A 14586-nucleotide genomic window follows, 5' to 3' on the forward strand; every position below is an offset into this window, starting at 1 on the left:
AACCAGATACACTTAAACTAATAGAAGAAAAAGTGGGGAAGAATCTCGAACACATGGACACTGGAGAAAATTTCCTGAACAAAACACCAATGGTTTATGCTCTAGGATCAAGTATCGACAAATGGGATCTCATAAATCTACAAAGTTTCTGTAAGGCAAAGGACACTGTCGTTAAGACAAAATGGCAACCAACAGATTGGGAAAAGATCTTTATCAATCCTACAACTGATAGAGGGCTTATATCCAAAATATACAAAGAACTCACGAAGTTAGACTGCAGGAAGACAAATAACCCTATTAAAAAATGGGGTTCAGAGGTAAACAAAGAATTCACAGCTGAGGAATGCCGAATGGCTGAGAAGCACCTAAAGAAATGTTCAACATCTTTAGTCATAAGGGAAATGCAAATCAAAACAACCCTGAGATTCTACCTCACACCAGTCAGAATGGCTAAAATCAAAAACTCCAGCAAAAGCAGATGCTGGCGAGGATGTGGAGAAAGAGGAACACTCCTCCATTGTTGGTGGGATTGCAGACTGATACAACCATTCTGGAAATCAGTCTGGAGGTTCCTCAGAAAATTGGACATTGAACTACCTGAGGACCCAGCTATACCTCTCTTGGGCATATACCCAAAAGGTGCCCCAACATATAACAAAGACACATGCTCCACTATGTTCATAGCAGCCTTATTTATAATAGCCAGAAGCTGGAAAGAACCCAGATGCCCTTCAACAGAGGAATGGATACAGAAAATGTGGTACATCTACACAATGGAATACTACTCAGCTATCAAAAACAATGACTTTAGGAAATTCAAGGCAAATGGATGGAACTGGAAAATATCATCCTGAGTGAGGTAACCCAATCACAGAAAAATACAAATGGTATGCATTCATTCATAAGTGGATATTAGCCCAAATGCTCGAATTACCCTAGATGCTCAGTACACATGAAACTCAAGAAGCACGACCAAAATGCAGATGCTTCACTCCTTCTTTAAAAGGGGAACAAGAATACCCTTGGGAGGGGATAGGGAGGCAAAGTTTAGGACAGAGACTGAAGGAACGCCCATTCAGAGCCTGCCCCACATGTGGCCCATACATATACAGCCACCAAACTAGATAAGATGGATGAAGCAAAGAAATGCAGGCTGACAGGAACCAGATGTAGATCTCTCCTGAGAGACACAGCCAGAATATGGCAAATACATAGGTGAATGCCAGCAGCAAACCACGGAACTAAGAACGGGACCCCTGTTGAAGGAATCAGATTAAGGACTGAAAGAGCTTGAAGGGGCTTGAGACCCCATATGAACAACAATGTCAACCAACCAGAGTTTCCAGGGACTAAGCCACTACCCAAAGACTATACATGGACTGACCCTGGGCTCCAACTGCATAGGTAGCAATGAATAGCCTAGTAAGGGTACCAGTAGAAGGGGAAGCCCTTGGTCCTGCCAAGGCTGGACCCCCAGTGAACGGGATTCTTGGGGGAGGGCAGTAATGGGTAGAGGACTGGGAGGGGAACACCCATATAGAATGAGAGGGGGAGGGGTTAGGGGATGTTGGCATGGAAACCAGGAAAGGGAGTAACATTTGAAATGTAAATAAGGAATACCCAATTTAATAAAGACGGAAAAAAATAAAAAATAAAAACTAAAATAAAAAGAAGAGGGAGGGAGAGAAGGACAGAATATAAAATTGGGGGCCAGGATACAACCTGGAAGAAGTAGGAAAAAAAAAAATCAAAAAATATTGTATGGAATTCTCAAAGAATAAATAAAAACATTACTTAAATAAATATATCTACACATACATGGAGAGAAATGTAGATAAAGATACAGACATACAGACAGACCAGTAAACAGACAGATAGACAGACAGACAGACAGACAGACACACACACGCGCGCGCGCGCGCGCGCACCCCAGAGAAATGTTTCAGAGGTTAAGAGGGCTTGCTGCTCTTTCAGAGGACCAACATTCAATTCCCAGTGCCCATATTTGTAGCTTACAACCACCTGTAAGTCAGACTCTAAATCTGACCCTTTTGGCCTCACAGATACCATTTATATATATTTAATCTTAAAAATATACAGGTACTGGGGTTGGGTTGGGCTCAGAGGTTGAAAGCATGGCTGTTCTTCCAGAGGACACAGGTTCAATTCCTAGCAGACACATGGCAGCTTACAACTGTTTATATCCCCAGTTCCAGGGGATCCATCACCCTCACACAAATGTACATGCAGGAAAACCACCAATGCAAATAAAATAAATATTAAAAAGAAAAAGAAAAATCTTTAAAAGAAATGTATCAACCCAAAAAAACAGTAATCAGTGACCAACTTAGGAAAAATATCAATCTGCAAACCATCACTTAACAAGTACTTACTGCTTACTCTTCAAACTTAGAATACACTAATTTGGATAGCTTTAAAACTTATTGGGAAGCCAATCACGGTGGTGCACACCTTTAATCTCAGCACTTCAGAGGCAGAGGCAATCCCAGAGTTCAAGGTGACTCTGATCTACAAAGTAAATTCCACGACAGCCAGGGAAAAAGAGAGACGAAGCGCAGCAGTTAAGAGCACTTCTTGCTCTGGCAAAGGATCCAGGTTTCATTCCCAGCACCCACAACGGTGGCTCACATCTCTACTACAGTCCCCCTTCTGACCTCTGCAGGCACCAGACAAGCATGTTGTACTCATAAATACATAAAATCAAAACGGTTATATAAATAAAATAAAATAAAAAATATTTTCTAAGCTTGAAGAGGAAGCTGGTGAATATGAGTTGCAAGGTGAGACTCAAACAAACAAAACAACAACAAAAGAAAACAAAGAAAAGGAACGTGTCCTAGAGGGCGAGAAAAGGCTTATAATCAACTGCACACCTTTCCCATCAGTATTTACATCCACATCCGATAGCTGGGTAGAACCCGAGTTAGTGGTCACCAACTGCAGATGCTCTTGGTTGACATCATATGGCACTGCATGCTCTTCAACATCCTGGCTCTGGGACAATTCCAGAACTCCAAAGCCCAACTGGGATGAAGCAGAATCTAGGAACAAAACTCCAGAAATTAGTTATCACCCACAACATTATCAATGTGCAAGCAGCTGTTTTATCTAGAGGATCATATTTAAAATGGTCTTTTGGGGTTGGGGATTTAGCTCAGTGGTAGAGCACTTGCCTAGCAAGCGCAAGGCCCTGGGTTCGGTCCTCAGCTCCGGGGAAAAAAAAAAGACAAAACAGTCTTTTTGCATTCTGTGTATATGTCTATGAGTACACACAGACATGACAGCTCAAGTGTGGTCAGAGTCAGCCTATAGAAGTCAGTTCTCTCCTTCCACAGTGTGGATTCCAGACACAAAACTCAGGCCATCAGGCTTAGCTTAGCTGGCAAATACTCTTACCTGCTAAGCCATCTTGCCAGCTCCAAGGATCACATTAAATGCATCATATCAAAGCCTTGGCACACATAATTTTTCCAAAACAAGACACATTAAGGGATTGAGCATGGGAAAAGGAAAAAATATCAACAATAAAACTATTAGACTGGGTGTGGTAGCACACTCTCATATGATCTGAAAAGAAACCAGAGTGTTGGTGGTGCATCCTTAGAATACCAGCACTGGGAAGGTAAAAGCAGGGAGATCAAAAGTTCTGGCCCATCTTTTGCTACATAGAAGATTCAAGGCCGTCCTGGACTATGTAAGTCCCTGCTATAAATAAATAAATACTGGAATATGGGGGAGGGGCCGGCTAGAAGAAGGTGAAAGTTCCTACTGTCAAGTCTGGCATGACAACCTGAGTCTGACTCCCTAAAATCCACGCGGTAGAAGAGAACCAACTCCCACAAGTTGGTTCTGACTACAAATACATCATTAAATTAATAAAATGTAACTTTTAAAAGGGGAGGTACATAACAAAGCAAAAACTTAGATATAAAAGCCTTATAAACACTTAATATGGTAGGCTATGTCAATAATCTGTATACACACAAAAACCACACCCAAAGGTACTCAGAAACATACACAAAAAGGAGAAAGAAACGAAATGTAGAATGGAGCTGAAAATGAGTAATGTAACGATTCATTTGTGTGTTTCTTGGTTTTGAGAGGTCATACTATATAGCCTGACCTTGAACTTGTAATCCTCCCTGAGAGCGACAACTCTAGGCATATATCACCATGCCAGCTTATGTTATGTTCGGAGCCTTTAATATTAGTTTCCCAAAAGGCATGAATTGAAAGCTTAGCCACCGTCTGTGGTGCCATTATGAAGTGGTGGAACCTTTTATATTGTTTTCATTTTGACAGGGTCTCTCTCTGTAGCCCAGGCTGGCTTCAAATGCAACTGTCTTGATTCCTAGCTGCTAATATCATAGCTGAGTACCACACCGAGCAGTGGACCCTTTAAAAGAAGGCCTAGAGGCTAAAGAGATGGCTTAGTGGTTAAGAGCACTGACTACTTTTCCAGAGGTCCTGAGTTCAATTCTCAGCAACCACATAGAAAATAGTAAGGTTTTACAACATTTCTCCCGGTGTTTAAACACACCCCCATACATTGTTCTAGGATCTTTATTGAAACAGTAGACAAGTGGGCTTTGTTTGCATAAATTGTGTCGAACAGTAGAGGTAATATTGGACATTTCTGATTTCCTGACTCTTAGAGATGCAGAGTTCCTGCATTACTATGATATTTACTGTAGGCTTCTAGAAGGAAGTTTAACAAAGTACTCTCTTCCTAGTTGCCTTTTATCCTAAGTGATGTCAGTTTTACCAGCTGCCCCTTGTGTTAGTGAAAGAAAGCATCCTTGCCTTGAATCCATTTCTCTTTCATAAAGTTTTTACATCTGTGTGCATTAGTTAAGAAAGACAATCGTCTGTCTCTGTCTTAATCTTGGATTTTTTTTACATAAGCCTTATAAAATGGGCTAGGTAGCTGCTTTTGTTCTTTCCTTATTTGTAAAAAGTCTATATCAGTAATTGCTACTGGAAGTTTGAACTTAATGAAAGTGACCTAAGCTAGGCTCTCTTAGGAAGAAAACTTTATTGGTTGAGTATGTTTTAAAATGAAATTACCATAAAATTTCTTCTTGTAACAATTTTGATAATTCTGCAGCTGTGGAACTTGACTATTTCAGGTAGATTTAATTTTTTAAAATACTTGTTTATCTATAATTATGTTTTGTTTTGTTTACTTAAATTCTGTCTTATGGTGTGTCTGAAGACAACAACAGTATACTCACATACTAAATAAACAAAATGTTAAAAAAAATCTATTAAGAAAAAAAGAAGAGGGCCTAGAAGAAGGAAATTAAGTTGTCAGGGACAGGGCAACCCACCTCCCTTGTCTCTCCCTTGTTTCCCAACAGCTGTGAGGTAAAGCAGCTTTGCTCTATGTGTACCCAACCATGATGTTCTGTCTAATCACAGGCCCAAAGTAATAGGGGAAGGCTGCTTCAAAGAGAAAATTCAGTTATCAAATTAAGTGAGAGTAGTGATTCTCAGCTTAATCATAAGTGATCTATTACACGGTAAAGTTTAGCTACCTGTGTGTTCATAGTAAAGGGGCATGAGGAGAATCTATTATTCTGAAACGGCACAGGCTACCTTCAGCAAGGGAGCGTGGGTCAGCATCAGGAGCGTTCACTCCCACCTCTTCCTTCTCCTCTTCCAACTCTTCCTCCTTCTCCTCCTCTGCAAGAGAAGCAGCTTCTACTGTCACTCCCAGAGCACTGCAGAGAAAGAACACAATCCTGTCATGTCCCCAGATAGAGGGAGGCTGGATCTGCTCAAAGCACACTGAATTTTGCTCTGACTACCCTCACTCACCAATTACCTCTTAACTGAGTTAGAAATATAAACAAAACCTCGTGATTTTAGTGCTACCTGTAGAGAGTACATAAAAGGTTAATAATCCAAAACCCTGTACCAAGTAACAAAAACTAAACAGAAGAAAAGCATAAATATATCTAAATTTTATCCTATTATCAATTAATTAAATATTATCTTTTTATTTCATTAAAGGTATGTACCACCACTGCATGGCAGAAATATCTTTTTTAAAGACATTAATACTATAGTCAAAATATATAATATTAAGACAAAAAGTAATCAAAAACATTAGGGACAGATACAAATAAACTACATGAAAGATACAAAAGTGATACAAAGAAAACCAAAGATATGAATGGTAATAATGAGCTCTAAAATCAAAGATCTTTGACCTTGTAAAGAAACCACAAAAGAAATTACTGCCAAAAAAAAAAAAAAAAAGAAAGAAAGGAAGGAAGGAAGAAAGAAAATTTAGTCAGGCATTATACCTCAGGCCTATAAAAGCCAACACTTGGAAAGTGGAAAAAAGAATCAGAAGCTTAAGGTTAGCTTCTGCTAAATACAGTAAGTTTAAGATCAGTCTGGGCTAACTGACACTATCATAAGAAAAAAAGGGGTGGGAGGGAGTCAGGGGGTGGGTGAGGGAGCACCCTCATAGAAGCAGGGGGAGGAGGTAGGGGATAGCAGGTTTCTGGAGGGGAAACAGAGGAAGAGGATATTTAAAATGTAAATTAAAGGGGTTGGGGATTTAGCTCAGTGGTAGAGCGCTTGCCTAGGAAGCGCAAGGCCCTGGGTTCGGTCCCCAGCTCCGAAAAAAAGAACCAAAAAAAAAAATGTAAATTAAAAAGTATACCCCCCCAAAAAAAGGGGGAAAATTCATATATATTTAAAATATAACATACATATTAAATACTATACTATTGCTCAGTACTACACAACTAGGGAGAGAAAAGATATACATAGGCTTCTTATCTTGTATATGATGAGTATAAAATGCTCCTTTGGAAAACAATACAGAAAGACGTATCAAGAGCTTTAAAAAGTTTATAAGCAACAATTTCAGTATTTTCTCTTTTTGAAACATTATGTAACCAGGATGACCTTGACCTTGGAGTCCTCCTGCCTCTACCTAAGAGCTGGGATTACAGGCATATACCCAAATTTACTTCTGAAAATTTTTAGCTATTAAGAAAAAATCTCAAACTGGGCAGTGGTGACATACACCTTTAATCCCAGCACTTGGTAGGCAGAAGCAGGAAGATCTCTTTGAGAGTGAAGCCAGCCTGGTCTACAGAGAGTTCCAGGACATGCAGGGCTACAGAGAAACCCTACCTCGAAAAACCAAAAAAGAAAAGGAGAGAGAGGGAGGGAGAGAGAGAAAGAGAGAGGGAGGGAGGGAGGGAGAGAAAGAGAGAGAGAGAGAGAGAGAGAGAGAGAGAATACCGAGTGAATGTGTGAGTATATTGTTGGTATACACCTGCAACTCCTGCACTTGGGAGGCAGAGGCATGAGGATCTCAAGTTTGAGCTCAGCATGTACTACACAGTATGACTTTGTCTCAAAAAGAAAGAGAAAGGAATGTAGAAGGATATTCCATATTGGAGAAATTATTAATTTCATAATCCATCATTAAAAACGCTTGAATGCTGGGCATGGTAACACACACACAGACACACAGACACACACACACACACACAGACACACAGACACACACACACACACACACACACACACACCCCTTTAATCTCATCACTCAAGAAGCACAGGCAGATCTCTGAGTCTGAGAGGTCAGCCTGGTCTACATGGTCTACATAGCTCCAGTAAAGCCAGGTCTACCCAGAAACCCTGTCTCAGAAACAACAACAAAAAGTTTGAAACAATTTATATAACATGTAAAATTATATTGAATCCTAAATCCAATAAATTAATAAAATATAGTATAAAAGACATCTTTGACACAACTGGAAAATATTCTGAATCTAAATTGAATTGTTAGTATGGAATTATCTGTTTATATATTTAATTTATTTCATTTTTATGTCATGTGCATTGGTGTTTTACCTGCATGTCTGTGTGAGGGTACTATATCCCCTGGAACTGGAGTTATAGATGGTTGCTGGCAACTGGACTTAGGACCTCTAGAAGAGCAGCCAGTGCTCTTAACCACTAATCTCTTACAGAAGTCTCTCGGTCTCTTCAGACCCCAACATCCATCTCAAATAGCTCACAACTGACTACCAGTCTAGTTCCAGAGGACCCAATGCCCTTTGGTGATCTACACTAGCACCAAACACACGAACTGTCACAGATACATACACTTAATGAGAAGTGAAAATAAACGTGCTTTTGTTTTTCAAGACAGTTTCTCTGTGGAGCCCTGGCTGTCCTGGAACTCCTTCTGTAGACCAGGCTACCCTCAAACTCAGAGATCCGCCTGCCTCTGGCTTCCAAGTGCTGGTTTTTAAGGTGTGTGCCACCACTACCTGGCTTAATAAATAAAATGAAAAACTCTGGGAGTAAGATGGCTCACTGGGTATTACTTGGGTTCGTTCTCTGAAACTTCATAGTGGAAGTAGCAACCTGAATTCTAACCATGGACCTTCATATGATAAAAGGACCAACCTCCACAAGCTGTACTGACCTCCAAACACAGGCCATGACATGCACTGTCTACACACAAACGAATTATTTTTAAACGTAAAGAAAACCACACACCTGAGCCTTCTGTCTGTTGATGACCCTTCCTTAAGTCCCTGATATCTGAGTTGAGGTGAGAAAACCACACACCTGAGCCTTCTGTCTGTTGATGACTCTTCCTTATGTCCCTGATATCTGAGTGGAGGTGAGCTTGATTGATTAGCCTTTGGACCTCTTCTCCAGCTGTATTCAAGCCTCACTTAGAATCATTTTGGATTGTTTGTTTGTTTGTTTGTTTAAAAAGTCTCTGGGGTTGGGGGATTTAGCTCAGTGGTAGAGCCCTTGCCTAGCAAGTGAAAGGCCATGGGTTCGGTCCCCAGCTCCAAAAAAAAAAAAAAATTTAAAAAATTTAAAAAAAATAAAAAAGTCTCAATATAGCCAGGCAGTGGAGGCAGGAGCTGATGCAGAGCCCATGAGTGCTGCGTACTGGCTCCCCATGGCTTTCTCAGCCTCCTTTTTTATAGAACTCAGGACCACCAGCCCAGAAGTAGCCCCACCTACAAAGGACTGGGCCCTCCCCATCAACCACTAATTAAGAAAATGTCCTCAGGGGTTGGGATTTAGCTCAGTGGTAGAGCGCTTGCCTAGGAAGCGCAAGGCCCTGGGTTCCGTCCCCAGCTCTGAAAAAAAAACAACAACAAAAAAAAAAAAAAAAAAAAAAAGAAAATGTCCTCAGCCTGGCCTGGCCTGGTAGCCAGCCTGGTTTACAAAAAGAGTTCCAAGACAGCCAGGGTTACATGGGAAAACCCTGTCTCAAAATTCAAACAAACAAGAAAGTTTAAATCTGGATAACCCAGGCTAGCCTAGTATGTAACTCAGGCTGACTTGAACTCAACATGATCCTCCTGCCTCAGCTTCCAGAACACTGGAGTCATGAGTATGCACCACCACCCCTGGCTCCCAAAGTTTTACCTACAGCACTATCCAGATGACTCCACAATGCAGCTCTCCAGCCAGCGTATGAACGGCCAGTTCACCGCTCCACTTCCAATGGGTCTCCACCCATCTACAACCCAACGGTCTCTCCTTCAGTCTTCTCCATCTCAACAACCACTCCACTCTAGCTGCTCAAACAAGACCCGAATTGTCATTTCCACCTTCCTGCTGATGCTCCACACACACTCCCATCTTCAAATCCTATTTTCATATCTCCATCTCACTCACTCCTCATCCACTTCTACCCTGAACTTTCTAAAATAAACTAGTATGCAATCCCATTAAAATACTTAATAAATGTCATTAAAAATATAAAATTTGCTCTGTGAAAAACCTTACAAAGGAATGAAAAGAAAAGCTACACAGTGAGAATCTTACAAACCAAACCAACACAGCTACAAAGGACTACATTCAGAATCCTCAAAGCCTTCTCTAGACACAATGAAGGCCAGACAGTGGTAGCTCATGCCTTTAATCCCAGCACTCCAGACACAGAGGCAGGCAGATCTCTGTGTTTGAGACCAGCCTGGGCTACAGAGAACATTACAGGACAGCCAGGGAAACACAGACAACCCTCCCCCAACCCCCACCCTCACCCCCACCGCCCAGAAGAAATAGGGCTAGGGACATAGTTCAGCAGTAAAGAGCTGTGCCAGGAGCAAATCCTCAAGCTCAACTCCTAGGATGTGTGGGGGAGTAAATAAAAATAAATCATTCAATTTAAAAATGGGCAAAAGACATAAACAGACATTTGCCCTGAAGAGGATAGCAGATGGCCAGAAGCACATAAGAAGTTCAACCTCACTTGCCATTAGGAAAACAAAAATTCAAACCACAATGAGATATTACTATACACTTAGCAGGGCTGGCTCAGCTGGGAAAGTGCTTGCCTAGAGTGCATAAGGCTAAGGACTCCACCCTCAGCACCACATAAATGAGGCAGGCGATGCATGCCTGCATTTCCAGTAATAGAGAGACAGGCAAGAGCATCAAAAGTTTAAGGCCATCCTCAACTGCACATCAAGATGGGGGTTTGAGGCTGACCTGGGATACATGAGACACTTTCAAAATATATTTTTAATTTGTATCTATTGTAATTTATAAACAGTGAGGGGGCTGATAGTATAACCTAGTCATAGAACTCTGCTTAGCATGACTGAAACTTTACGTTCAACCCTGAGCTTCCCAAAAGACAACAACAATGAAAACATCAACAGCTGGTGAGAAGAGAAATTAGAACACTTACACATTGTTGGATGTCATACATGATGTAGAACACTCTAGAAGTTTGTTCAAAAACTAGTGCAACTACAACATAGCCAAACAAAACCCTGGGCATTATTAAAGAAATGAAAGACTAGATTCATATAAACAATTTACAGAGTGCCAAGCATGGTAGCCACACCTTAATCGGTATTCAGGAGGCAAACAGACAGATCTGTGAATTGAAGACTACCCTGGCCTACATAGCAAGTTCCAAGCCAGCCAGAGCTATACAGTGAGTTGTCGCTCTAAAAAAAAGAAAGAAAGAAAAGGTAGGTGCCTTTGCCTGCTGAGCAATCTTCCTGACCTTTGTGTAAATATACATATATACTTATGCACACACACTGAGCCTGACAACCTGCGTTAATTCAATCCCTGGGACCCACACGGTAGAAGAAGAAAATCAAGTTGTCCTCTCTGACCTTCACATGCACACCCACACACATATACACAAAGACATAAAAAAAAAATGATTTACACAAGTATTTATAAGTTTTATTTATAAGTCAAAAACTTAAAAAGATATGCTTCAATCAATGAATAATGTGTATCTGATATTCTCTGAAAGACTACTCAGATACATAGAAACACTTTGATGGGCCTGCTAGGAGCTTTGCTAATAGAAAAAACATTCACATACACTTGCATATCTATATAGTATTTTGAAATAAATTGCTATATTAACATAGGTTAACGATTGCTAAGGTTCAGGTAAAGCCGATGAAGGGAGGTATGACTTTAGAAGGAATATCAGACATACCTGTGCACCACAACTGTTCAGTCTCTGGACTGTAGTGGCAGACACACGTCCACACAAGTGATGAACACAATGCCCAACCACAATATAAGAGAATCTGAAAGGATGCTGTCAATCAGTGTCCTGGCTATAACAGTAGAGCTTTGTAAGAGGTTACCATAACAGACCCGAGGCAAAGCATACTCAATCTTTCCCTGTCTTCTCTGTTTGTTTTGAGTTTTGTTTGTTGAGATAGAGTCACTATGTATGCTAGGTTATTTTTGAACTCACTATGTAGCCCAAGCTGGTCTCAAACTCCAAAGTGGTCCCCCTGCCTCCGCCTCCTAATTACTAAAGTTACAGGCATGTACTATCACAATGAGCTCTGCGTTATTTCTTACAATAGTGCGTGAGTGTACAATTACCCTAATTTAAATATGTTCACGGGGGGTGTAGATATAGCTCAGAAGTAGACAGCTTGATAGATAAACAAAGCTCTTAATGAAATATGAAAATAAACATGTTAGACTACAGAGAGGGCTCCACAGTTAAGAGCTCTGGCTGCTCTTCCAGAGGACTGGGGTCAAACAATTCCTTGCACCCAGCTGGCAACCATCAGTACCTCAGGTTCCAAAGGATCTAACACCTTCTCCTGGCCTCACAGGGCACTCACTACGTGTTGTGCACAGGACGTAAACACACAGGCAAATACCCATTACACATAAAATGGAAATAAACAAAAACTCAAAAAGTTAAATACATAAAAATGAATCTTTAAAATGACACTATTTGGGGCCAGGAAGATGTCTCAGTCAGTAAAGACACTTGCCGCCAAGCCTGTTGATCTGAGTTCGAACCCCAAACTCCACATGGTAGAAGACCTGATTCCCCCCTGTAAGCTACCCCGTCCCTCCACAGTACATGTATCTGCCCCCTCATACACAAAAAACAATTTTTAAAATTTTGACAAGAAAATTTAAATACATACATTCCTTCCATTCTATATTGCAGGACATTCCCTATTTAGGAACATCTGTTTATATCATCAGAATACTGGGTAAAACAAGATTTTTTTTTTGGGGGGGGGGGGATTTATGACACAGAAAAGTTTTCTCAAGCAGAGTTTTTGTTTCAAAATATGTGTCCTATGTATGTGTGTGTACTGAGTGTGTGCTGTGTGTATATGTACTGTGTGTGCATGTGTTACTGTGTATATGTATGCTGTGTGAGTATTTGTGTGTGCTATGTGCATTTGTGTATGTGCATTTGTGTATATGTATTTGTGTGTGTGTGTGTGTGTGTGTGTGTGTGTGTGTGTGTGTGTGCTCTGAAAAACTTTCATTCTTTTGGAATCAGGCTCAAATTCTCCCCAGCTTTGTGGCCTTTGCACATGAAATTTACTCTCTGGAAAGCTCTTTCCCTCACATGGCATGGCAGCTTCTCAACCCCTGAACAGGGACTAACACATTTGCGTTTATTGTTTAGACTTCACTCCTCAAAGACGTATTCCTTTACTCTCAATTGGGTTATTTATATATTGTTCTCTTTGTAATGATAATTATAACCTAGGACTGAGGTAAAGACTGGGTCTCCCCTATTAAGTTACAAGCCCCGTGATAACAAAGCCCTCTAAAGTACATGTCATGGTACATCTATTGACCATGACCACAAAATCTGTATTCACACAAAGAGCAGCACATTGACTTCAAAACAGAAAGCAGCATGGAACACGGCAAACAGTACTGTTGTATTCACAACTGAGTACGCCCAGTTCTTGTCCCTACCATGCACCCCAGGTTACAAGCCAGAAAAGCACATCTGCACCAGGCATGTGTTCCTCAAAGACATTATAAACCAAAGCAAAGAAAGATAACAAACAGGTAAGTGGCACCAGGAATGATGGCTCACCCATCATCTCAGCAACTGAGGGCTGAGACCGGAGGATTAACACTATTAGAGGTCAGACCACACAACACAGAGTTCCAGAACAGCATGGATGACAGAATGAGACTGTCTCTCAAAAACTAAACAAACAAAACAGTCACAGATAAGTGAAACACCTTGGGTATAGGAATAAGCGTCATGACAAATGGCAAAGAATGCCCTGCCACTTGTAATAGTGAGTTCCAGGGACTATGGCAAACTGTAGACATTAAGGACTAGCAATCCAAAAGGCCAGAAGTGCAAGTTACTAGAAATCTGTCTGTCTGTCTGTCTATCTATTTATTGGGGGGGGGGGCGCGTCCTCACTATATAGCCCTGGCTGTCTGGAAGTCTACTTGTAGACCAGGATGGCCTTGAATCCACACAGATTTACCCACTCCCGCCCCGGGAGCACAGGTATTAAAGTTGTACAAGACCATACCAGGCTCCCATTTTTAAATTCAAACTCCTTCAAATATGTTTTAACATTATGAGCCTAATGAAAGTTATTCTATGGCCAGGATGAGCCCACTAGTTTGCAGACTGTTTAAAAGCATCCATTTTCTCTTGAGGGAAAACTTATGTGCAAATACAATATAAAACACCAGAAAAAGCACTTTGTTTTAAGGTAAAGCAACAGTTGCAAACACATCAAGCCAGCATCCCTCTCTTAACTACCTCCCCTCAGCCTACCTCCTCAAGAGGTTGCCTGTGCTCTCTGATCTTAAAAGAACTAGGCAGAAGCCTGAGAAACAGTAGGAAGAAAGAGAAGGAACGGCTCTCCCGTAACTCAGTCAAGCAAGTCCTTTAACTTCCCTGTCCATCAGTATCCCCACTGTGGACAATGTCTTTACTGCACGACTACTCACAGATAGAATTAACTAAGATTATGTCAGAAGTCAGTATCAGGCCTAAAGCAGAAGCCATCGTCGTCATGATATGCATAAGACACAGTAAAACTTGAAAACTCTTTAGGGTATACATTACAATTTGAAGTTGTAGTTACACAAAGTGTTACTTCACAAGAGATCCCAGCTCTCAGCCCCAAAGCAATAATACAATCCCCAAATCCCACTCCCTAACTCACAAAACAAGACCAATCTCTTCATCTTTGGGATGAGTTGGCAGGTAGACAAGAGCTGATCAAATAATAAATTGAAATCAGTTCCTTTGACTGAAACAGTAGT

The 14586-nt window shown here is 40.9% G+C and overlaps 1 protein-coding gene across 2 annotated transcripts in view; it reads right to left on the bottom strand.

The window, feature by feature from the left end:
• The window catches only part of Tp53bp1 (tumor protein p53 binding protein 1), a 96586-nt gene that overhangs the window by 54149 nt on the left and 27851 nt on the right, over window positions 1-14586 (bottom strand). For both annotated transcript variants that reach the window (XM_032904048.1, XM_032904049.1), the window contains exons 6-7: window positions 5620-5744; window positions 2895-3062 (exon numbers count right to left, since the gene is read on the bottom strand). In XM_032904048.1, the coding sequence (XP_032759939.1) occupies window positions 2895-3062; window positions 5620-5744 (293 nt within the window). The remainder of the gene's footprint in view (window positions 1-2894; window positions 3063-5619; window positions 5745-14586) is intronic.

Source organism: Rattus rattus, chromosome 5 (genome assembly GCF_011064425.1).
Source record: "Rattus rattus isolate New Zealand chromosome 5, Rrattus_CSIRO_v1, whole genome shotgun sequence".
In the NCBI taxonomy this organism is placed as follows: domain Eukaryota; kingdom Metazoa; phylum Chordata; class Mammalia; order Rodentia; family Muridae; genus Rattus; species Rattus rattus.